Genomic DNA, 25613 nt, shown 5'->3' on the forward strand with positions numbered 1-25613 from the left:
TGAACTGTGCTCTGACACGTCTGTGATCCTTGTCCCTGGTTCTCCTTCCATGCTTGTGAAAGGGGAATGTAAGCCCCAGTGATCAATCTCATGGGTGCTCTCTGCAGCCCACTGGGATGGGGAAGCTGATCCAGGCAGACAGCTGTCATGCAAGGACCAACCCAACCTCTGGGGCTCCTGGTCCTGCATATGGGTTTGTTTCCGTAGCCGAGGTGTGCTTCATCCTGCTGCCCAGTGAAGTACAACAACAATTCAGGTCAGTTGAAAATCAAGAAGATGCAGAGCTGAATAAGGAGTGATACAGAGTGGGGCTTTAGGAAGCACTGTTGGGGTTTTGCTGGGACACCAATTGGATCTCAGTGGCTCTATGAAATCTGAGCTCAGTGTTCAGAGTTGATCAGTGGAAATATCTGGAGTCAATATTAAAGCAAACCCCATTGTCATACTACTGCTGGATCCTGCTGCCTCCCATCTATCACAAGTCCCTCCTCCAACCAGTGACACAGACTGAGAAACTTTCCAGACCACCACCAGCATGGGCTGATTCCAAAATGAAGCCATTTTGGCACAGACAAATGATATTTAAGAAAGATGCTTCAGAGACCTCTGAAACCACTGGAGTGCTGGACAGTGCTGTTTTTCACAACAGCAGGGCAGCTAGAGAAGTTTTCAGATGCTGAGACTGGGACAAGAAGCAATGCTTCTTCACATGGCATGTAATTACTCCAATAAGTCATCATCAGAGCATGATACAGAGAGGCCAAAAAATAGTTCCAGACAGGGTTAGATAATTTTATAGGGACAGGGCCACCCTGGTATTAAACAAGAAGTTATTCATTCAGCCTCAAGCTCAGGAAAGCCCCAGCTCTTCTCACTGGGAACTCAGGTTGAGCAGGAAAAGATATGCTGCATCTACCACTGGGTGTCCCAGGATGGCTTTTCTTACAGTATGGTTTTAAGGACAACCCCAGTCAGGCCCCTGGTCCCTGCAGTCAATCCTTACATGGCATGTTAAACCATTCCTGCATATTATTTTTTTTCCACAAAAGGCTCTTGCAACAACAACATATAGCATGACTTTGGCAAGAGCTCGAATAATTGTACCAAAACCTGTGGGATGATGTCAAGGAAGTCTCTACACACTAGCAGGAGCACATTTTCTCACTGTGGCATCTGGGTCCTGGGGCTGCTCTATACTGGGGTGCCCAGGTGCCACTACAAAAGGAGGATGGCAAAAGGGTTCAGAGGACAGCAGGGCACCTGGAGAGCTGTGACAGGGTCACAGGGTCCCTCTCTGTCTAAGTGGTGGCATTTCCCCTTTTGGGATGCTGGTCTTCTATGAGATGCAAAAGACCAATGCTGTAGTTCACTGAGGAGAGCACCCACAGTGGGAGTCCTGGACTCCAGGCCATTTCCAAGGATGGCCAATACGTTCTGCATTAAGGGGTCACTGTATGACTTATGTAAACAGCATTGCAAAGAGGGAACAACTCTGAAAACCAGTCATCTCTTCACTTCATGTCCCTGAAAGCTTTGGGCATGCCCTGTCCCCTCCCTGCATTCATGGTCCCCCAGGAAAGGAAGCTGCATTGCAGAGTGTGTGCATGGAGGATGGTGCAGGGATCTGCATCAGGATTCTAGGTACACCACAGGATGACCAGCTGAGGCACAGACATGGTCTGTGAACTGGGACCTCAGTCCACAAGATCACAGTAACCCTGAGATCCCAGATCACACTGGCTTCAGCCTTTCTCCACTGGCATCTGTCTTTGCTCCTGCCTCTCCATCAGGTCCTGGCTCCAATTCAAACAAAATTTCTAGACTTCATTAGCTTCCCTATTGCAAGCTGCTGCTTCACAGCAGCCTGGAGACAACCTTAGTGAGCGCTTGACTTCTTCTGCCCATGGAGCAATCTCACCACCTATCCAGCCCTATGCCCACTCTGTCTGGTGCATTTTCTCAACTGCTGAGTGCAATTTTCTCTCTTCTAGCAGCTGTATCAAAGAGTAAAGTCCTACAGGTCTGCACTGGTTGATGAGCCACTATCAAATGCAGCACCAGGCCTTCTGGACAAGCTGAGGACATTGGTGCACATGACAAGCAAAGAAGATTCACGCCAGCAAGTGCTCAAAACCAGGTCTGGATAGTGCACTGTCACCTTGGGTTGGCACTGTTCAGGTGACCATACTGGATCTTGCGGACAGTGGCAGACATGGACACACAACCTGCTATCCACAGCAGTCTGACTGGAACCCGCATGTCACAACTCTTCAGAGGTCATGTTTTATTTTCAGAAGTAGGAGGATTGTTTGTTGGTAGAGACCATGCCTGAACGACCAGAAAAATGCTGGGATCAGGTCCCATCACACCAGGATCCTTGCACAAGACAGTCTCAGCAGACTTACAGCTCTCAGAGGTACAGGCCTGTGCATGTTAAAATGTCCCCATCTTGGGAGGCTGAAGTGACTCAGCCAGCACAGTCAAAGGGCTGTTATTGCTTGAGGCAACTGTGCCTGGAGCCTATGCATGGGGATTAAAGACATTCCAACCTCTGCACGTTCCTCTTCCCTCCCCATGGGAGCGTCTCATGGATGTGCCACACCATTCCATTTGTCTCAAAGCCATTTCTGTTCTGCACAGGCTCGGGGTTGTCAAAGAGGTAGGGTCTGTCTGAGGATTCCTGAAGGGTCCCAAGCCACCTGCAAGCCTGCCACCCTGGGGCAACATGGCTTTTTTGGTGATGTTTTTTGGTGTGTGTTCACAAGCCAGGCTAGTCAGTGCCTGTCCTGGAACACATGAGATGCTGTGATTGCAGCTCAGGGGGAGAAGAGAAGGAGGGACCAGTGGGGGTGGCCATAGGGTAGGGTCCGTCTGGCCAGGAGATGTGGCATGTGCAGAGCAAGGCCACTCTTGCCAGGCTCACTCCAGCCTACCTGTTGATGGAGACCAGCCATGGGCAGCACTGGGGCAGTATGTGGGTGGGAGTGGCTGCATGCAGCACTGGGTCAACACGTTTGTGCAGGCAGGTGCTGGGCAGCACTCACGCCACTGTCTGTGCAGGCAGAATGTGGGCAGCGCTGGGTCTGCACACTCAGGCAGACTGGTTGAAGCTTGTTGAGGAACGGAGCAGCGGGGTGGGCCACCCCAGCTGGCTGCTGTGAGTGCAGGGTCTGCAGCCAAGAGGATGCACCCAGGCATTTTGCCCTCCACATTTTTGGGGTGAGGCAGGCTCAGGTTGTGGTTGTACTTGGAGTCTTTCCCTGCAGAGTTTGGTGTGGGATTCCTTCTTGTCTACTAAGCGCTGCTGCTGCTGCTGCAGCATGTTCAGCCAGGGAAGTAAGAGGCCTGGCAATCCTGCTTGTGCGGCAGAGAATTTGAACAGGGATACATATGGGAGGGTGGGATGTGGTGTGAGGCCATGGCAGCACAAGCTCAGCCACATGGCCAGCTGGGATGGATGGTTCCTGGCTGATGAAGCTCCAGCCAGGGCACTTGGAGGTGAGGGGCATCCAGGCAGCTCATGAGGAGGTCTGGAAGGATGGGGAAGTTTCCAGTTTTCCAGAGACTGTGATTAAATAGCATATTCTGCCACCCTGGAAAGCTCCAAGGCTGGGAGATCATGGACTAAGTAGTTAATTTTGCAAGGGAAGGACCTTGGCAGAGGAGACAAACCAGCCTATGGAGCTGGTTTCTAATGGTCTTGGCACTGAAGCATGGAGCATCAGCCTCTGTGGGGAGGGTGTGGGTTGGCCATGCGGCAGAGCAGAGCCCCTGGGAGAGGTACACTTGCAAATCTTTTTGCAAAGGGATGTACCCATCAGTTGGGAGGACCTCAGAGCACCAGCTTCCACTGCTAAGCATACATCAGGATCAGCCTGCACTCATCTGAGGGGAGCCAAGGAGGCCACATCTTGCCTTGCCTTGCCTTTGGTTGGGGGCTGGCTCAAGGCTTGATGCATGAAGATCTCAGCATATTCCCCTGTGTCATGATGTTTTGTTGGTAGTGGGACAGTTTTGCTCTTCAGTTGCTCTCTTCCAAGTCTCCCCACACCTGCTTCCCTGGGTGTACCCCTGCATAGTTTCTGCACAGGCCTATCTTCATGGCCACTTTCCAGGTGGTTTTTGTACAGTGAAGCAGCCGGAGGAGGCAGAGCCAAGAATCTGGTCCTGCTTCCAGTAGCTCTGGGATTCACTCCGAGGGCAGGGAGAGGACCATCTGCACAGGCAGGTTTGTGGAGGAATTCCCAGGGTGTTTCCCATCCTTTTTTAAAACATAAACTAATTCTCTGGAAAGACCGGGAAAGCACCAGGCCCCTTGACAGCCCAAGATGCATGTGAGACTTCACTTGTGGACATGCACATGACCACAATTAGCTCTAAGGCCCTAGCACATTAAAATTAAATTATGAAAATTGTTACCATCCCCAGCTACCAGCCTGTGTCCTTGGGAGACACCCCTGTCATCAGAGGTAAGATCTCTGAACCTGCTGTGAGTCAGCTCCTGAATACCTATGGGCTTCAGCTGGTCATATTTGGGGCAGCCATTCCCAACACCAGCCATGCCTGTCACCTGTCAAACCTCAGCCAACCTGTGACAGAGCATCCACATCTGTAGATGCAATCTGTCCTGAAATATCCCTGGTGCTATCTGCTCCAAAACCTGCTAGTCCTGTCTTCAGATATGGAGAATATGTATTTCCTTCTTTATTGCAGCAGCCGCTTGTCCTTAAACGTTTATGTCCATCCTCATTCACCTCTCCAGATAACCTCAGTTGATTCATTGTTCCTTTAGTTCATCACCAGACCACTGATCCTTCTCACTGTTTTTAAATAAAGCAATTTGTTTTTCTAGTTCACTGGGCTGCAGGATGCAGTGTCCTATCCCTCCAGCACACCTCGGCTACGGAAACAAACCCATATGCAGGATCAGGAGCCCCAGAGGTTGGGCTGGTCCTTGCATGACAGCTGTCTGCCTGGATCAGCTTCCCCATCCCAGTGGGCTGCAGAGAGCACCCATGAGATTGATCACTGGGGCTTACATTCCCCTTTCACAAGCATGGAAGGAGAACCAGGGACAAGGATCACAGACGTGTCAGAGCACAGTTCATACCAGCCACATGACCCTCTGTGGGTCATGCTCCTCTCAGAGGGGTCCCACCAGCCTTGCACCATGCACCTTGAGAGAATGGGCTCTGGGTGCATCAGCAAGGAAGCTCATGGTGCTCTGTGGTCCCTGTACTTGGCCCGTGTCCACACAGAGCACATGGTGAGAAGATGACCCGGGAAGGTGAAGAGGGGAAGCATTTTGAGAATGGCAGGATGGAGGGAGTGGGGCACAACAGAGTGATTAGAGGAAAATTAGGAGTCAGTGGAGCAGGGATCCAAGACTGCCAGAGTGTCTGAGGCTTGGATTGCCCCTTGCGTGCACCAGGAGACCTGAGACCATTTGTGCTGCCCATGGACCAGTTTTGTGCAGGAGATGCAAGAGGAGGGCATGGGCAGAGGGAGCCACTTCAAACACGCCCAGCCCTGCCCTGCCCCACCGGTGAGGAGTGGTGTGTGAGCACCCTGCACATCTCCATGCCTGACATTCCCACGCTGCCTCCTGAGCCTTTTTTCTTCTAGACTGAATTATCCCAATTACATTCCTCTGCCACCCCTGTAATTTCTAGTTTCCCCACAGGTGAGGATCTGGCATTTCCTCATCCTTCTGCCCATTGTCCTCTGGCTGCTCTCCTGCTGCCCCATGTCCTGCAGGGCAGGGCCCAGATGGGACAGCATTGTCTGGCCAAAACCTGCCCAGCATCAAGAGGTGCAGAAGCATCACAGCCTGTGTCTGGATGCAGTTTGGTATCCAGCCCAGCAGCCTGTCTTGTAGCCTTTGCTGGATGTCAGAGCCCAGCACCCCAAGGGAAGCTCAATGTATAGCCTGAAGGGTGACTTGCCCTCCCTGGGTCCTCTTTTGTCTTGATTTTCAACAGAGTCAGAATGGTTAAATATAAACTCAGTGCTTTGCCTCTGTCTAAAGTGAGGAGACAGGACTTTCCTTCCTGATCCTGTCTTTTAATACCTGACATCCCAGCATTTCTCTGATCTTTTCTGCCTCATGGGCTCTTCAGATTCCCTCTCCAGATACCTCCTTCAAGATCTGTGGGTTTTTGGTGGAGATTAAAGTGCAGAGGAAAGCACATGACTGCGGGAGTGGTTACTGATCCAAAGGGAGCAAGGATCTGATCAGGATGGGGAGCAGTGTGGTGAGCAGCTTGTGTCACCATGAAATGCAGTGCTCTGCACAGTGTAGCTTCATGGCAGCCCCATGGGACATGGATGTAACTGGGACAAACTGATGCTCCCCAGTTACCCAGCACACTTCCATATGCTACATGAGGCACACCAGTTTACACCAATTTACAGCTGGTTACCATCCCCCATATTTGTGTAGTATCCATAGTATCCATAATGACAGTATCCTATAAATCACTGCAGTTCCCCATTAACCCCAGATGCCTCCTACAGTCTTTTGGGTTGAAGTTGCTCTTCTCAGTTTCAAAGTAAGTTCCAGGTCGCATGGAGATCTTGGAGCAGCCAGTGAGATCTTGCCCTCAGCAGGCTTGGATGGGGGTGGAGAAACACAGTGAGGGAAGAGGGAACTGTGACATGTTTGGCAGAAGGGCAAGGATTTTTGGTCGCTCCCAGGGCAAAAGGAGCTTGGTAAGCCAGCCCCACGGTCTCTTCCCAGGCTCTGCTCTCCACCCCTGACCACAACCAGACTCTGAGGGAAGGTGCAAGGTGTTCTGCAATGGGCTGGGAAGGGACACCCTGCTTCCAAGCTCGGTTCTTGCCTTGGTTTTTCCAGCCAGTAAAATGGCAATAATATAATCTTTCCCTACAGAAGGTCTTGGTGATTTTATTGGGCTGCCAATAAGGTTGTGGTGCTGCTGTGGAAGACACCCTGCACTCACACTCCTGTCCTGAGGAGGTCAGAGGGGATGCAAAGTGGCCCATGACTCTTCAGCAAGCCAGTGCCAGGAAGGACACTTGTTCCCCCCAAGTCCCTGGGGAGATGGAGCAGATCCTGCTGAGCTGTTGTGGAGTCACCAGCCCCAGCCAGGTCACTGCTGCAGTGACCTGAAGGACCTGAATCACAGCCTGAAGGAAACACATCATGGCCTTCACCTGCCTTCTTTAGAACCTTTTGCTTTTCCTCAGTCTTTTTTCAGTAGAAGAAATCAGTGAGAGTCCCCATCCTCACCAAGAGCCCTTCCGATGTGATTAAGCTTGATGCTCCTAAGGTCTGTCCTGGCAAAATTTCTAGTCCTGTTCCAGCAAATTCCCAGGGACCAGCCTATCTTTTCCATGTCCCTCACTGCTGGCCTCACTCTCACAGTGACAGAGAAATAGATGAGGGTGAATGATTGCTGCTCCTGGAGGGCGCAGGGACCTGCAACTGCATCCACCAATGACCTCACTCCCATGGAGACCACGGTATCATTATAGAAAGCAATCAGAGCACCTCCTATAGCAAGAGCATATGACAGCCGAATATACCCCTGCAAGAAAGCCAAGAAAGCATCAGAGTCTTTGGAAAGTGAAATGCTCACAGTAACATAAGGGCTGGCAGTGCCGCTGCTTTTAGGAAGTAGGAACTTCTTTAAATAAGAGGCCCATGGCAGGGCCCGGATGGGCTAGCCACTGTGAGCATCAACCCTTCCTTCCCTGGCCTTGGAGCGGGCTAGTCCTCTGCATACCTCCATGGGATAGGTTGGGGGATTAGAGTAAATTTAAGGCAAGCCTGTAGCCGTAGGGGTTGGTATGACAGCCCAAGTGCCACCCTGTGTCACTGGGCACAGGCTGGCTGAGAGCAAGGCAGGTTGTCCTGAAGCACGAGGACACCAACTTCAGCTCTCACAAGACAGCCTGGAGCAAGTTTCTCCATGCAACCATTTCCCAGCTGGAAATGCTCTGATCCTTCAAGCCTCTCCTTACAATGGGGTCACTCATGAATGTGTCCCTCCTGGTACTGCCCCATGGTGGAGCATGCTGGGTGTCCATAAGCCAGTCTGCATGCAGGTAGCGGGGCAGGGAGAGCATGCTCCTTTCCTTACTGCGACCCATGGGGAGTTGTGCTGGCTCTGGAAGGGAGGCATTGCTGTTGTACTCTGCATCAGTAGTTACCTGGGCCTGACACAAATAGAAATTGATCAAAAGCAGCTTTAAAAGCTCCTGCGTTCCCGGAGTAGAAAGTTCCTCTTGTTGAAATTGGGTGGGAGAGCTGTGGTTTTTCCACAGTTCCTTTGATTTGTTGCCTAATGCAGGGGATGGATAAATCTTTAAGCCCTGAGATTTAGGGCAGGATTCATACTTTACATCTTCAGAAGACGTAGTAAACAGCCCTATACTCTCTAATCCTGGGAGCAAGTTTGTACCTGCTTGCTCTGTATAAACTGGACCAGCTACAACAATTTCACATTGTGGCTGAGTTCAAAACATCCCCTTGGGGATAAAATGTTTACTGCAGGATATTTTTAAGATGGTTCCTGAAAGGGAAAAAGAAAGGGAAAAAGGGAGTCCCACCTCAATATCCTGCACAGACCCTGCAGGACTGTCACATGGGTGCAAAAAGTGGTGTGACTGCACAGACAGTGAGACACCCTGGCCCATAGGAAAATACTCTGGGGAGGAACTTGCTGGTAACCTTTGTCACTTAGACCTTCCCCACTGGGCAGGCAGAGGTGGGTGGCCTGCCCACAATGACAAGGAGGCCTTCATTTACCAGGGCTGCCAGCTCGCAGGCATGGCCTGATGGCTGCAATGCTCCTGTATCCATCTGCACATGTCCCCATCACCCCTGTAGGCAGGCTGAGCTCAGGCTGAAGTCAGACCCTCCAAGGATCACACACTTCCTAAGGGCAGATCCCTCCAGAGCCTTGCAGAAGCCTCCTGGGCCATGCAGAAGTTTGCAGCAAGAGGCGGCTGGTTGCAAAGAGGCAGCTGAGCTGGGCAGAGCACAGGAGCTTTCCACGGCACCTGCCAGAGTGCAGATATCTGGACCTTTGGGTTGCTACAACCCAGCCCCAAGACTACAACAGAGCAGATGGGAGCCAGCTTGGGGCTGAACACCACATCTGTGGGACATTTGCTGAGTTGTATGCAAAACGTGAACCTCTGCAGATTCTCCTGTGGTGTGTTTTCGCACAGCATGGAGGGCTGTGCCCTGGAGGTGACCTGCTCATGGCTTGCTGTAGCAGAAGCGTGGAAGCAGTGCAGGGGGGAGGGTGGTCCTTGGGGTGGGACACAGCTCCCCATTCACCAAGGGGCATGTTAACCAGTGTGGGTTTAACACTTGACACCACACCGCCTTGTAACTTTGCACCCCCCTCTGGATGGCTGCAAGTCCCCGTGCATGGCCAGTCCTGAGGGGCTGGTGGAGGTGGGCATTGTGGTGTCTCTGCAGAGGGGAGAGCTACTTACAGAATCTTCAGGCTGTAGAGGCCAGAGAAAGCTTCCCCTGGGATCCTGGAGATCTGGTTTCCAGAGAGGCGTCTGCAGCGAAAAGAAAAGCCAGTAATGTGTCAACATCCTTGTAATGACAGTCCCTTGTCTGCAGAGGCTTAACAATTCATGCATCTTGCCACAGTCCCCTTGGGGAGAAGGCTGCAACACCTGCAAACTGAGCCATGGTTGTGTGCTTGGGCAACCTTTGCATATCATCCCCTCTTACAGCTTCGGGAATAGGCAAAGAAAATAATAGATTATTACTCCCGCCAGACCTGAATCCAGTGTTTTCAGCATCCAGTGACAGCTCATGGCTCAAGTCATTCCCTGGATACCCACAGAGGACCCCACTGCACAGAAATTATAGCACAGGCTGCCTGTGAGAGGGACCTCTGCTCCAGGGCACTGACCAGCCTACAGACCCTGCTATACACCAGATGCCTGGCAGTGAGGGTGGAGCAGGGAGAGAGCTACTTTCTGCTCATGCATGTTCCTGGGAGGACTATCCCTAAATCATGGACCCTTATCTGTCCCCTTTGTCTGCATGTGGCCTGTTTCTGCATGCAGCAGGTTCTCCTTTGTCCTGTCCATCAAAGCTCGATGCCACTTTATTTGCTTCCACTGTCTTTTTCCCAGCCCTGCTTTGACCTGTGTGATCACAGCTAAGGCCCAGCTCCTTCAACACACAAGAGTTTGGTATCACTGCCGTCATGGGAGACTGGGGAAGGGGCTGAAGATGGGGAGTATGATGTAGGTGCCACAGTAGAGCCAGCTCATCTAAGTATGGTTTCCAAAACCAGGACAGAAAAGTCAAAAGTGGTTCTTGGTCAGGTTGTGGATGGAGAAAATCGTAAGAGGGAAGATGAGGATAGGGATAATGCAGCCTGGGAAGGCTGATGAATGAAGATGGTTGTGAACGGGTCGCAGAGGAATACAAAGTGAAGAGCAGCGTCACTAAGGAAAGTGGAACCACTGGGGACACAGAGCAAAGAACACGGGACAATATTCAGAACTGGCTGAAAGAATTTATCCAAGGAAACCTGTGGGATTTATCATTGTGCAGCACTATCTGATCAGAGCACTCAAATTTTAGCAAGGCCCAGAGCAGGCTGGGGCATTAACAGGTATTTGGATTTTTCACTGAGATTGGAAACTACATCACTGTTACCATGACTTTCACTGATGAGGACAGTGGTCCTGAGAGACCACGGTGGGAGCCTGTGGTGGACCCAGGAGTGAAATCCAGGACTCTTGAGTCTAGGCTTGACCTAAGGAGAATCTTCTTCTCCTCCTGTTTCTCCAATGAGGACAAACATGGACCAAGTCCCAGTGCCCATCAGCCAGAAATCATGAGGCAGGTTCAACAACCTGATTAAGACCCCAAGTTACTACTGCACAAGGCTGGACTTCTCCATAGTCACAGGGTAAGAAACTTGTTGTTCGCTTACTTGGAGTGGAATATTGCAACTCCGAAACAGAGACAGCAAACATAATTTGTGACCAGGCTCATCTTCACTCTCTCAGAAAGTCCAAACCAGGCCCAAGAGGTTGGGCACAGATGCTGGCAAGCTTGTTGTATTCTTTTAGCAGTGAAAAAGCTCATTTCTTTTTAAACATTTTGTCAGTGAAGGAGACAGGTGTCGAGGATGAGCAGTGTAATCCAGGCTGGAAGCAGAGTGCCTTGCAGTGAGGACTGCAAAGGTCATGGAGAGGGTCTGAGCTGTTTTGGGGAGCCACACTCACCAGTGGCAGAGCAGACATGTGCGGGTGCCCGAGCTCTCTTCCTCCCTGTGTCTCCTCTCTGGAATCTAGAGAAAATTGCTCCCATAATTAGGGCCTCTGACAGCACAAACAGTATAGGGTCGTCTCTTTAATGTGTGTGAGCAGGTTGTAACCTGCCTCTCTGCAGTATGCAAGCCGCCTGGCAGGCTGGGATATTTGTCACTTGGGGGCTGTGATTTGGGGTAATTGCTCCTTTTGATTGCTGATTTCCACATGGGAGGGAGTGTTGTCCAGGAGACTAGAGTGCTCGCCTGGAGGGGAGGTGTTCCTGCACGGCATCTTCAGCCTGCTCCCAGCATCCGTCCTACCAGGCTGCACTTGCTCTGTGGGGGGCTGTCTGTCCTCACCTCCCTGGAACTCCTGTCTGCCCCCATGCCTTTGCTGGCAGCAGTCTACATGTATTCACGGTTAAATGTGCCTCTCCTTGTTTCCTGGCAGCTCTGCACCTTTATGTTCACTTTCCTGGGTGTGTTTGAGTGTTTGCCAGGTCCCTAAATGGATCTGGGACCTCCAGGATTAGCAGGAGAGGAGTGTGGAGCTTGGATGGAGCCCAGGCTGGGTCTTCTGGCCTCAGAACAGGGTGGCAGGGAGCCCTGTGCACTGGTGGGACATGTGCTGATCCAGCTCATGGCATCTCAGCACCATGGGCAAAACAGAACATGAGGGGAAAAACAACTCTGCAGGAGATGCCCTGGTTTCACTGGGCACTATCTCTGGGTGAATTCAGAGGCACAAAGCATCCCCCAGCCCAGGAAAGGCAGCCATGCCTCCCTGTTGCTGCTGCTTCTGTCCTTAGCCCTGCTATACTGAGACTATTCTGTGTCCCTGGCTCACCTCTGGCCTCTGGCTCTTCTCTCTCTGTCTTTACCTCCTCCCCACCGCCAGGGCAGCCCAGCTGCTCTCCCGAAGGTATAGAGCTCCATGCTGAGCCAAGGAGCGGGCACAAGCAGAGGCACCAGCCGCAACCACTTCACTCAATCCACCTCCCAAGGCAATTGCCAGTGCCTTTTGGGTCCAAGATGGGCTCTGCTTACTTGTATGCATGCAGAGACTGGGAAGTGGGAGATGTCTGTGTTTGTGCACACAGGCTGAGGTTTTGCTTTCCTAGAGGTACATGGCTGGGACGTGCACACAGGATCTGGAGGCATGGGCTTTGGAAGTTTGCTATACCTCCCAGAACAGGAGCTGCATGATGCTGTGAGTGGTAGGCAGGTGTCCAGGCAAGGAAGCATGGCTGTCCCATCTATCTGAGAGTAGGTCAGGAATGGGTAGGTCTTTTGGGGTGTCCTGTCCAGCAGGAGGAGTGGCCACTGGGAAGAGATGCCTGCTTCCATGTTGTTAGCTCCTGTGCCAGTTCACGTAAGAGACCCAAGACATGAAAGGCTCCCTCTGTGTGACCCTTCCTCTGTCCATGGTCACTTGGCAATCTCCCTAGTGCTTGGTTTCCTTTGTCCCTCTTACTCAAACTCTCCAGAAATCTCCCAGCATGGCAGACAGGCACCCATGGAATAGATCTCCAGAAGCCAGATCCCACAGGAAATCCACTGAAACGATCCCTTCCTTTCTCTTTAAAAGGCAACAATAACATTGAAGTGATGCTGCCAGTGTGACTTCCCCTGAGACAGCTCTTAATGTGCTCCTTCCGTGGAGAAGACTGAAGCAAATAACCCCACCAATAAGGACTGAGAGGTGGCATTCCCTTGCGCCCTAAGCACACAGTGGGAAGTAGAGCTGCTCTTGCAGGGGTGAAGGTCTGGTCCACAGCACACAAGCTCTGCTTCAGACCTGCTCAGGTCTCTGTTTAGGATAGGCAGACTTGATTCAGCTGTATGTCTTGCTGTCCTGGAGCTTACAACTTGAGATAGGGTTGGGAGAAAGGGAAAGCTCTGGATTCAAAGTCACCAATGGAAGAGGGAGAGAAGGGGCAGGTGGAAGGGGAGGGTGGAAGCTGGAGTTGTCTGGCTTGCTTTGGAAGGCTTGTGTGTTCAGTGGATTTTAGATTCTGCTCCCCCCAGCCCTTCCCCACTCCTGTGATTTCTGGGAACTTTCCTCCAGGCTTTGATCTACATTCCCAATACACTCCAAGTTGGAACAAACTCATGGTTTACCACCTCATGGTTGCTGCAGTTCAGTTACCACAGGATCCCACCCCCTTCTGTATCTTGGGCTTCTTGGTCATGCTACAACTTCCATGGCACGCCCAAAGGCTGTTTGTTGGGCATGATCACTCATGTCATGTGCTCAGGCAACACAATGATGCTCTTATCATTCACATTAGGAGGCAGGAACATTGCCCATTGGCAGGACAGGACAAACATGTGTGTCCATATCCCAGCGGAATTTTCCCCTTGCCAGATCTTTATTGAGCATGTCAGCCTCCCCCTTTGATCTCCTGCTCTGGTTCATTTCTCAAGCACTAACACTGTCAAGGCAGAATCTGTGCCCAGATAAACTGCCTGTGCTCCTGGCTGAACAGTGTCATCATGCCAAGACTGTGCCATTCCCTGGGTGCACAGGGGACCAAGAGCCCCATGTAATGCTTGAGTTTGTTCTTGTACTGGTGCAAAACAGGAATGAAGCCAATTAAGTCATGCAAGTGAAAACATGGTACATTTTAGAAAAGAGCCAGGCTTGGACTCTTCCTTCCCACACAGGAATCTGCAGCTGGTCCTAGTCTGGTATCACCTGGAGGTGTCTCTAACGTGGTCTTTACTGCCTTATTCCATCCCTGAGGAGGAGACTGTGCAGGTCTGTTTCTAACTCTGCTCTCTGTACCCCCACCGAATGCCTGTTCCAACTCGATAGATTGATGGCATTCATTTCTTTTGTTTATGGTCCTCAAGCCAGTTTTCAACCCACACGAATGTTCATATGCAAGCTAGTTTGGATTCATTTGCCAGGTAAGATTTAATAAGACACAACTCCTTAATGAACAACCCAATACAGGACACTGAATGCCTTCACTCCGTCCCCTTATATTATAAACTGTCAAGGTTTTCAGGGGAGATCTGCTTCCTCCAAACCTTCAGAGCAGTTTTGATTTTTGCCTCTACTCTGGGTGCCCCACTTGGGGTACTCCAGAACAAAGTTAGTCATTTGGAAGGCAGTTTTCAGGAAAATTGGGGCCAGCTATCCTCACTTGCAAGGATTTTTCAATTGCTGAACACTATCCCTAGCCTAAATGGAGTAGAAAAAGAACTGAAATCTCTAAATTTTCACAATATTTTGAATTTGACTTGGTTCCCTGCAATAACTTGGCTTCATTTTTCAATGTGCATGATGGAGAACCCCTTAGAAGCCCTTCTCTTCTGTTTCCACCTGCACCTTAGCCAATGTCTGCCTCTACGCCATGCCAGACTGTAAAGGAATGATCTTTGGAAGACTTCATCAGAGGAATTATCCCTTAACTCTCTCTGTGCTTTTGCCCACCCACTGAATTGACAACCAGTGCTGTCCTCTGCCAAGGACCAATGTCAACCAGGAGAACAGAAAGCCCTGGATGAACCAGGGCTAGTCCACTTGTTGTTAACAAGTTGCAACCTGGTGCCTTCTCAGATACAGGAGCTAGGCAGCATCCTGGGGGACCACGGTGTCTAAGCATTCAGAGGAGCTGCAGGTCCTCACCTACAGGCATCTGGGAATGGAGAGCTGTGTCAAGCAAGGTGGCTACCAAGGGAGCAGTTATGCTGCCTCCAAATCTCAGCATGGCAAAGCAAGGTCATGGCCCTACAAGCGTTTGTCTCTCTACCAGAGACCTCTGCAGTCTGCTATGACATGAAAACCCACCAAAGCTGCTCTCCTAGGAGTACCCTACTCCAGACATGTTACTGCACTGCTCCTGGAAAGGCTTTTCACCATGGTGCCAGAACACTTGAACATTGCCCAGAAATGTCAGCAGCCCTTTACACAGCAGAGCTGTCACTCCAGAAGGAGTCATGCCCCAAAGCCAGCATTACTGCAGTACTGCCTCTTACAAGAATGAGGCTGCCTTGGAGTGAGGCTCTGTGCTGGACAATACACCCGAAGATGGATGTTTCAAATGTCTGGGAGCTGAAGTGGGTGGTTGTGGGTGCTCCAACACCAGGCAGGGGCACACTCCAGCAGTGCTGGTGCTCCATAACCCATGATGGCTTCACCAGTCCTTGCGTCCGCATAGGAAGAGGAGTGAGAAGGGGGTTTCTTCCCTGGTGTGGGGAAGGAAAAGAAGGCTGCTGTGTTCACATTCCCAGCATACACGCTTGTATTTTATTTTGTTTTGCTTTTATGCTGTTTCTTGGCCTCCAGTCCCTTGAGTTGCAAGAGCTGCCTGGGAAAGGGAACAGCCTGCAAGGGGACACCACGGTGTGGGTCCTGAGCCTGCTATGCCTGCATTGATGCAGAGGCACGGCACTCCCCGTGATGGTGAGTCCTTCTGCCCTCGGGGTCTGAGAAGAGGCAGGTGAAAGAGCCAGTGGCTGGGAAGGGGTCTGATCTTGCCGCTGTGCCCTGAAGCAAGAGATGAATGGCAATGAACACCTGCCTTTGGCTGCAGTTTCTCTTCTTGGCACCAAGCGCTCGTGTTTGGATTCAAAGTGCGGTAACAAAGCCCTTGCCGGCGAACACATTTCAACATGTTATTATTCCCAGGCTGGCTTTCAAGATCCTCTTTCTATTCCTTCTGTACTGATTGCTCTTGTTTCTCTTGGCTCCCAGCTCTGGCTTTTCAGGCTTCATTAACTGGAATTTATTAGCAACTTTAAACAATCTTCGTGCTGCCAAAAAGAGAGAAAGAAAGAAAAGAAGAAAAAAAAGAAAGAAACAAAGAGGAGACACACTAAACTGCAGGCTGCTCCCTGCCTGTGTGAGGCCCAGGTCTGAACACCTCTATCACTGGAGGTTTTCTTCGGAGGAAAGGACCACTAAGTGCAGACAGAGGAGAGTGCAGACTGATGGAGAGCTGTCACGGAGGAGACCTCAGTGGTGTTGCCTCTTCAAAGCCAGCTGAGACTGGAGAATCTGGCCTCTTGGCAGCCTCCAAGCATTGAGTGCTAATTGCATCCGCAACACCTTCCTGAGCAGCTCACAGTAAAAACTAATGACTAACAGGTCCCGGCACACCTGAGAGGCCCATTCTCGTCACTGAATGGATGGGTAAACAGAGGCACTGGCAGGGAAAATCACTCTACCAAGACCACACAGTGAGTGAGCAGTTTGAGCTGGAGCAGTCCTGGTGCCCTCATCTGTGCCCTAACCACAGCGTTGCTTCTGATCCCTTGTGGGACACAGCCGTTTGGTCTCCAGAGGGGAGATGAGCTAACGCAGAAATGTCCTGTGGGACACAGGCGGGCTGGACATCATGGTGTGGCTTGGGTGATTGCTTCGCTGTCCTCAAGACCCTCACATGCCATCCTGCTCTCACTTGTTCTTCACATGCCCCCACCTGGCATGGCTGTGTGCAGAGGACTAACATACTCAGGGCTCAGGTGGGTCCAGCAACCCAGATTTACAGTGCTCCACAGTAGCCTGAAGGATGTGCAACAAGGCACATTTGTCCTCAGTCTCCATGGGACACGTGCTTAATCTACCCATTTTTTCAGCTTTCTTTCCCCTTTCTATTATTCCTGCTCCTTGGTTGAACCCCAGCACCATGCACAAGCTGAGCCTTCAGTCCTGATCTCTGACTTTCATGAAACTTCACCTTCATGAGGAGCCTGAGATGGTGATAAAATAGAGTCAGAGAAAGAGAAGGACTTGTAAAAGGTGTGGAACACCAGCTTTACTCCAAGCTGCTGTGACTCTGGACTACTGGGACTAGATCTAACAAGAGAAAAGATTGGCAGCAGCAGAGCAGGAGAGGGGAACTATAAGGAGCTCATGGAGGAGTCAGAGGAACATGGACTTTCTCTGACTGTCAAAAAGATGAGGGTTACAGATCACAGACACATGCGTTGAAGGGCCAGGGGTGTCAGGAGTTTCTGGGATGTTTCTGAACATTAGACCAGGGTAAAAACGTCCCTAAAATATAAGAGTTTCCAGGGGATCTCAAAAGGAGATTTGAAAATCTGTGTTGAATTTGGCAAATATTTTTGGCTGAGGAACCTGTGATTTTTTTCAGAATGTTCAAGCATCTTTTTTAAGGCATCTCTGCAATATAGCAAATACCATTTGAAATACCATTTTCTTTTCAAGTTTGACCCAAAGTAAAAGAGTAAAGGTTAAGAATTAAACTGAAAATGAAACGTACTTTTCTCTTCCAGGTTAAAAGAACTTTTTGGGGTTGACCAAAGCCCCAGGACATCACTTTTGGTTCACCTTGAATTGAATTTTGCAAGTTTTGTCTTCAGTTGCTCCAGCCTGTTACTCACCCAGTTTATCAAGGATGTAACAGGGAACATAACATATGAGGCAGGCTGGGGCTGTAAGATCACCCCAACTCCCTGGAGATGAGAAACCTGCTGAAAGGTTTCCATCTAACTGAAGACAGGCACTTGCAGCAAGGATGGGCTGTAGCAGAGTCCTCTTCCTTGTCAGCCCTTCTCTGCCTGGAGCTCAGTCAGGTGCACGGGCAGGTCTTCCTCTTTCCCAGGAGGCACTAACACTGAGATACCTGGATTGTCCCTCATTGCTCAGCAGGTCTTCACACACTTAGCATGCCCCAGCATGGGCAGTTCTTCCATGGAGAAGTAGACAGAAGGCTTGGTCTCCTGTGCTACATGTCACCCCAGTAGACCCAAGGGACTATGTTCTGGGTAGATGAAATCTGCAGAGATTTGAGCTGTGAAACCTGAACTTTTGAGGATGTGTAAACAGGCAAGATTTGTTTGCTTGATTCTTGTGCATGTCCTGGCACAGAAGGTGATCCCATTCTGAATGTCGTGGTCCTGATGTAATGTTTTGGGATGAAAGTTTGGTAAAGATATAAGTGAAAAGAGCAGGGGAAATGCCAGGCAAATTGCATTACTGGTCAATGGCAGCCCTATGAATAATGTACACATTGTCTCTGTCTAGATGTTGTTGTTGAAAGAATCACTTTTAATTCCTGATAAAATATAAAAATCCTTCCTTGCTGGATTTCATATAAATTACTTGATTTCCATAAATAAGATTACTGTCTTATTGCTATCAGATTCAGGCAGGAACTTGGGTATGCATAGATATATAATGCTGCAGTTTCCATTTCTTTTCCTAACTGTGATGGTTTTTCCTAGTCAAAATACCTTTGCTTTCTGAGTGAGGACTTGTGGCATTTTGAACCTCTAGTAAATGTTCTCTAACAAATTCCAATTATTTTTCAGATTTTCCTGTTTAAATTTTTCCTCTTCATCTGTTTCACTCATAATTATTTTTGGCTGTGGGAAGCTGGCTCTTTTGGAGCCTATGAATATTTATTCATTGCTGGTTGAGACTGTTCTGTTTGTACATGACGCGTAATCTGGACCCAATTGCTTGCAGCAAGACAACTGTTAATTATATACAACAGAGTATGGCCTCTGTGTGTGAAAAGCTGTACTACCCCCAGTGAATGATTTGGGTGTCCACACTTCAATGCAGATGTTGACAAAATGGAAAGAGAAAGGCTGCAAGATGGATGCAAGGTCTTGGGTAGCTCAAGCTCCAAAGCTAAAGAAGGATAAAAAATTACTCCAGCTCAGTCTGGAAATGCCTAATGGGGAGGGCAGTTTGGGAAGCTGGGGTCCTTGCAAGTCTAATGAATAGAAACTACAGACAGATGAAGATGAGTTGGAAGACCATTTGAAGGTAAAAACCTATAGTATGATTTGATAATTTTGAGATTTGACCTGTTATGGGAATAATGAACATCGGTATCTTGTCTGGTCTCTAGTCAAGACTGAATGTTCAGAGAAGTAAGTTTGTCTTTGCATAAGTGTGTCCACATCAGTATGTACACTCATCTGCAAACTCTTTTCTGAATGCACAGACAGGACTCTGCTCATGAGAGTGGCACCTGAGCGCAGCACACTGTCACACAGTGCAGAGACTCATGTCAATAAGGTGTTAGGCTGGTCAGCACCACAACCTGTGCACATCACTGGAATTACACTGTAGTACTGACTGCTGATGATTCAGGGTTGTTCCACTGCAGAACATGTGGGCTAGTACATCTGGGAGATGAAAATGCGTCCTTTCAGGGTAGTGCAAACACCTATTCTGTAAGAAATTCTCACATTTTGGAAAATACCATTTTTGAAATGTCAATATCATGTATGGTGGTGGCTGCAAGGTCTGATACAGTAAAGTCAAAATTTTTCATTTAGACAGATTAAGCTGTAGCAAGTGTTATATATACAGTAAGTACAACACATACATCAAATGTAGCATTAATATTAGTATTTCATGCAACGTAATAATAGTGTTTTGAAGAAACTGTGTTTTCCAACAGAAGTTATTGTGTTGAAAGGAGCAACAGCATGAGAATAACACCTGGAGGTATTTCTCATGGTCAAGTGGAATAAGACCATACAGGTACAATTTACCATGTAGAAATGGCCAACCTCAATATTCTGCCCACCCCCCACCCCCTCCCCCCCCCGACCCGGCTCCCATTTTTGGGGCTCCCAAGGGATTCCAGTGGTTTATAATGCTGGTGGTTAACTTTCACACTTTCAGAAGTGGGGCCACTCCTTCACTGACACACAGCCACATGCCAATCCCTGGGGATTGTGATTGCTGCTGTGTCTGAGTGTGCCTGCTCAGACTGCAGTACACATTGGTGCATTATGGGACACCTCAGCCTCTGGGGCAAATTTTTCAGACTTCAATTGCCCAGGCTCATTGCCACCTGAACGGCAATGTGTCTCCGGACTGCAGGGAGGCTGTGAGGGGGACCCTGTATGCAGAAGAGTGAATGAAGCTCCCTGTTTGCTGGCTCTGCTCCAGGGTACAGTGTTGATTTTTGCATAATGGGTTGGGTACTCTTTTATTTTGGGTTTTGACACATGCACCATCTCAGGCTAAAGGTAATGACCTCAGTCAAACCGCTAAGCTAGGGTAGCAAACAAACCCTCTCCCAGCATGCAGCCTCCTTCCATCTCAGCCTGTAGCTGCAGTGACAACACTGGGGATTGCTACCAGAGCCACAGGCACCCTGTCCAGTGTCGTGTCCCATCCCCTCCTGTGACCATGCTCTGCCCGGTGTGGCCACTCCATACTTACAACTCCTCCAGGAAGCGCAGGTGACGGAGAGTGCTGGGCTGCAGCTGGCTAATGTTGTTCATGCTCAGATCTCTAGTGGGGGAGAAAGACAGAAGTTTCTGATCAGTCACACTGTGGTTTGCACAGAATAAACCCCAGGCTCTGTGTCCCCTCTCTGCTAAGAGGGAATATGAGAAGTCCCTGCAAATGGCATTTCAGCATTAGCATCTTAACACAGTCCAGACTCTGCCTGCAAATGGATGGAGAGAGACACTTGCTCCTTCAGGGTGGTCTGCCTGAACTTCTCCAGGTTATGGAGCAAGTTAGGACATTTCCTAGCAGCACAAGCAGTATTAGTGTCTCACAATTTTTGGAGAGTGAACAGGAAGCCTGGTGATGCTGGAGTAGGACAGTATGTCCTTGGGCCCAGAAGTATCTTTCTGTGACCACTGGTCATGCCAGCCACCACAGGGAGCTTTTCCAGTATGTGGATAGACAGCTGCTTTTGAGGAGAGAGCGAGCCATGGAGGAAGGTGTACATCCTATTGGGCAGGCCTGCTCTAAGCAGGAAAACCTAGAGAACATGCCAGGAATGAGGAACGGAGGTTGGCTCTGTGGGTGACAAACTCTGAGTTTAGGGGGTAGGAGGAATCTGTCTGATTGTGCTTGTCTCAGCCTTTGCCATCTCCAGCTAGAGGCTCACGTCCTGTCTGCTTAGGGTCTGACAGACCCTCCCAGAGGAGACTGTGCCATGACCCAAGGGGTTCAGGGGGTGTGCTGAGTCTTAAGCCTTTGGCACATTACTGAGTCACTGTGAGCTGTCCACTGCAGATTTGTCATCATCTTAGGATATGAGAGTAGCAAAGTCTGCAGCAAATGGTACATTAGACAAGATGGTAGCTGGAAAAAACAAAGATGCTTCTGGGCTCCGAGGCTATTCAGGAGGTCTGATACTTGATAGCTGCCACCCTGCCCTCATGAGTAGCTGCACGTGAGGAAAACTGTGCTTGTGATCCAAGTCTAGAGCAAGCTGTGTCCAGGTGACTGCAAGTGAGCATCGATTTTTACAACTATGAGGAAAGATGAGGCTGAATTAAAAGCTGGCGTGGTTAAAACCAATGGGAATGGACAGGACATATACCCTACTGCACAAAGCAATCTTAGTCAAATGTCATCTGAGGCACTGGGTAGACTCATGTGAGGCAGAAGGGGCTATTTTTGGTCGTTGTGTATAGACAGGACACCGCTTGGCTCCTTCAGACTGCTTAGACTAAGTGGCAGAAGCAGACAGGTGTTTCTCTTGTAATGTGAAAATAGGGAGGCACTACATAAAAATGAAGGCATTTTACTTTACTCTTTCCTCCTGTGAATCTCACAAACTTGTGAGCATAAGGAAGGATGTGCTCCCCTCCCCCCCTCAATGTCAGTGGGAATTGGCATTGGACAAATGAATGGAGCAAGGAGGCTTGTGCCAAGGACAAGGACTGAAGCATGAAGGAGAAAATTCCTGCAGCACAACCCAGCCATACAAAAGGCACCTTGTATGCAGGATCTCAGTTAAAATGATGCTGTGCTGTGCAGATGGCAGCAGACTCAAGATGTGAGACTGCAGGTCACGTATCAAATGCCCTGGAGCATCACAGGCTGGCTTTGGGCTCTGGGTAGGAAATTGCTTCAGTGGAAAATAGGTTTGTTGAAAAAATTACTGAAATTCCTTTGTATTCTTCAATGAGAAAATCCCCAAGTTCTGCTAGTAAAAAGGCTTAAAAAGTTTGGGGGTGTAGCCTTCTTCATTTTGCACCACTTTCCACAAAAAACTTCACTGCTTTCTGACCAGATCTATTTGGCATCAGTGGAGGTAGGTTACACCTAGGCAGTGTCTAAAGCCTACCTTTACAGTTTCTCTGGAGATATGTCCTGTGACAAAACTGTGCAGTTTCATGAGCCCTATTTGAAGATACTCCTGGCAAAGTTATATAACTTTCTCCTCTCCAAAGAAGTGGTGGAAAAATCCCCAAAAGACTTATGAGAATTCAAAATTCTGTTTTCAGAATGAATAAAAAAATAAAGTTATAGTCTGCATTGTTCTGTGTGCAACGCTGCATTCTATATTTGGATGATCCCAGGATACAATAGAAGGGTTAAAATATTATTTTGTGCCGCTTCTATTTTTATTTTTAAATCCCTAAGGGCAGTTGCTACTTAGCACCCATTAAAACATCTTTTTTTCCTACATCAAAGTGTCTCCTGTTTATGTTGTAATGAATCAGTCTGATGTTTTGACATGTTGTGAAACAATGTAAAAATAACGAAAAATAACGTAAAATGAAAGGCTATGAAACAAAACACAGATCTGAAACACCCAAGATCTCCTTGAAACTCTGAGGTATATTCCTTAAGTTGCCTTCTGCTGGCAGTGTAGGGAATACTCCTTGCTCACTGCAGGAGACACTTCTCAAACCTCATTGAACTGCATTTTGGGTGCCCAGTCCTTTCCTGGGCATGATGGGGACAGACACCTGTCCTGTAGCCTTGGGTGAACAGGGGTTGTAGGGATATGCAGACCCTCAGCATCACGGCAGTATGTGGCTGGTGGCAATGGGGAGGTCAAAGGTGTTTTGACCCCTTCTTTCCTCCCCCTTGATCCATATCCTGAAGAGGAACAAAATACACTGGTTTCTGAAGAAATCTTCCAAAAGCCAGAGAAGAAATACCATTACCCTATCACTCTGACATCCTTACAGCTCCACCTCATGTGGCTTTTCTTTAAATGCCCCACTCCCCTCCCTCTTGCCCTCTTGCACCCCTGGGGCTCCTGGCCATGGACGGGTCTGAGGGAAGGGGCTCTCTCCCACCATCTCTTGAGGCAGTAAAGAAAAATCCAGGCCTGATTTCCAAGGCTATTGCATGGGGAACATTTCAGGTAATTTTATTTAAAACTCACTGATGTTTTGGGTGTTTGGATGCTGTGGTGGTTTGCAGTCCTGCAGGACTTGAGCGCAACACAGCTACACTCACAATACTGAAAAGGGAAGGCCCATAGTACAAACCCTGGAAGTGGTGTGCTAGCTAATGAACAGCGGGGCAAATATGGTGCCAATGACTCATCTCTACCATCAACTCTGCAGCGTGATATCCCATAGGGGCCCCACACCAGCTCCCCTAGAGCACCTGGCTTGGTGTGGTGGAATTCCTGGACTAGCCATGGTATAAGGACAGCATGGAGGGGATGGTGCAAGGACAGATGGTGTGAAGGAAGAATGAGTTCCTCCAAGGTCTGGAAATGAACTTCCTGAGCACAGTCCTGGACCCAGTGATTTTGCTAGCCACAAAAGTACGAGATGTTTCTCCACAGACTGTCCATGCTTGTGTGAAAGCTGAGGCACAGGATTCTTGCCTGAAGTGTTGTGGGGGTAAATATTTGACTTATTACTCACATAAAGATGTTGTTGACTTGTTGCTGTGTTTTCCTAAGCCTCATGCTTTTCCTTTTAGTAAGGTTCCTTGTGTTATGTATGTTCCAACTGCATGCAAGAGTGGAAATGCTTCCTGTCAGAGTAATCAGAGAAGCTATTTATCTCTTCAAGTGTTTGGGGGTGGTTACTTCAGCCAGCCACATTTAATTTTGAAAGGAACCCATGGTATCTGAACCTTGTCGGATTTTTTTTTTTTTTTCAGCAACATCTGGCAGAAGGATTAGGAATTCATGGACTAAATGGATTAGGGACTCCTCTGACCTTTCTCAGTGCTGTCACTGACTTTGACTTTCCAAAATAGCTCTCTCTTTTGATTGGTTAGCATCCAGTGGAGTCAAACAAGTGTTGGGTCACTCATATCTAAGCACGGCTATTGTAATTTGCACTGGGAAACCACTACAAAGATGGGGACTGTACTATAGCAGGCATTATAGAAATGCACAAAGAACATAATTCAAATCCCGAAGTCTCTTAAACTCTAAAAGAAATTAGAAAGGTAGGAGAGGAAATGGGGTGCTACAGCTTCACGCAGGCTTGCAGTGTAGGACCAGCAGAGGAACTGTCCAGATTCTTGCCTTTGAGTTCATGAGACCACACTGCACTGGTGCACTGGGACAAGCCATCCATCTCCTGTCCCAGAGCTCCTGTGTTCCTCTTTTCCCAGTGACTAGCCTGTCCGTCCTCTCTGCAAGCTACCAAATAAAAGCAGGAAACCTTTCGCTGTCAAATCATTTTGCGTGGCTGTGGTCTGAAATGCTGACAGTAAAGTGAACTACTCTACTACTCCCAGAACTGAAACTCTGTTCTGGTATCACCCCATTTACCCATGAAGCAATGTCTTTTAAGGCCTCTTGCATTAGGTGTTGGAATTACCTATGCTTTCAAATGGCACTCCACCAAAGCCATCATGGCTATAATTAGTGTGATTTAACATCCCCCCATTCCCCAACTAATTCTAAACATTTATTGTAAGCATTTCTAACTTGTACCTGCAGGAAAACTGAGACACAGTTCATGGAAACTGAGCTCATGTGATTCAGCCTCAGACCTTACAACTCCTCTGGCCCTCGAGGGGTTCCTTAAATTATTTGCTTTGATGTCGCCTCCTTTCATGAACAACCTTTGATTATTCACTGATTAGCTGATCTTCCGTACTAAAAAATGATGTGACACACAGCATGCTTTGGGTATCCCAGCAGGACTGTCTGCCATGCTCTCTACCAGTGCTATGAGATGGTTACCACAGTGTTTTAGTTCAGGGATGATATGAGCTTTAAAGATCAAAAGAGTTTATCTTTGGCGTAATTGCTCAGGCAGGTGGGATGCAGGCTGTGGTGCTGGTGCTCTGAAACATGGAGCTATGAATGTCCCTGCAGAGCAGCACAGACCCAGCAACTCAGCTCTGGTGAAGGCACCTGTGGGACCTTGTAGAAGTGTGTGCTCTTAGGCCAAAAGGAAAGGTTTTTTATGCTACAATATGTGGGTCTGCATGAAGGGCACCCTGAGATACTTGCCCAAGATAGGCCTGAGCAATACCCCCAGGACTTACCTCTAGGGAAAGCAGATTGATGTGTCTCACACAAACTCAAAGTGTCTAAAAGCTGCCCACAAAACTGGGGCGAGATGAACCCTGCCCGTCACCCCTGAAGCTCCTGTTATACCTCTTCCCAGACCATAAGCAAAGTGTTTCCCCAGACATGCATTCTAATGTGAATTAACACAAGCAGA

The 25613-nt window shown here is 49.0% G+C and overlaps 1 protein-coding gene across 4 annotated transcripts in view; it reads right to left on the bottom strand.

Moving 5' to 3' along the window:
* LGR6 (leucine rich repeat containing G protein-coupled receptor 6) overlaps positions 1 to 25613 on the bottom strand; it is a 149850-nt gene that overhangs the window by 75011 nt on the left and 49226 nt on the right. For all 4 annotated transcript variants that reach the window (XM_075054633.1, XM_075054634.1, XM_075054632.1 and 1 more), the window contains exons 2-3: positions 20431 to 20502; positions 9472 to 9543 (exon numbers count right to left, since the gene is read on the bottom strand). In XM_075054633.1, coding sequence (XP_074910734.1) covers positions 9472 to 9543; positions 20431 to 20502 — 144 coding nt within the window. The remainder of the gene's footprint in view (positions 1 to 9471; positions 9544 to 20430; positions 20503 to 25613) is intronic.

The sequence above is a fragment of the Buteo buteo genome, chromosome 23 (assembly GCF_964188355.1).
Source record: "Buteo buteo chromosome 23, bButBut1.hap1.1, whole genome shotgun sequence".
Lineage (NCBI taxonomy): Eukaryota > Metazoa > Chordata > Aves > Accipitriformes > Accipitridae > Buteo > Buteo buteo.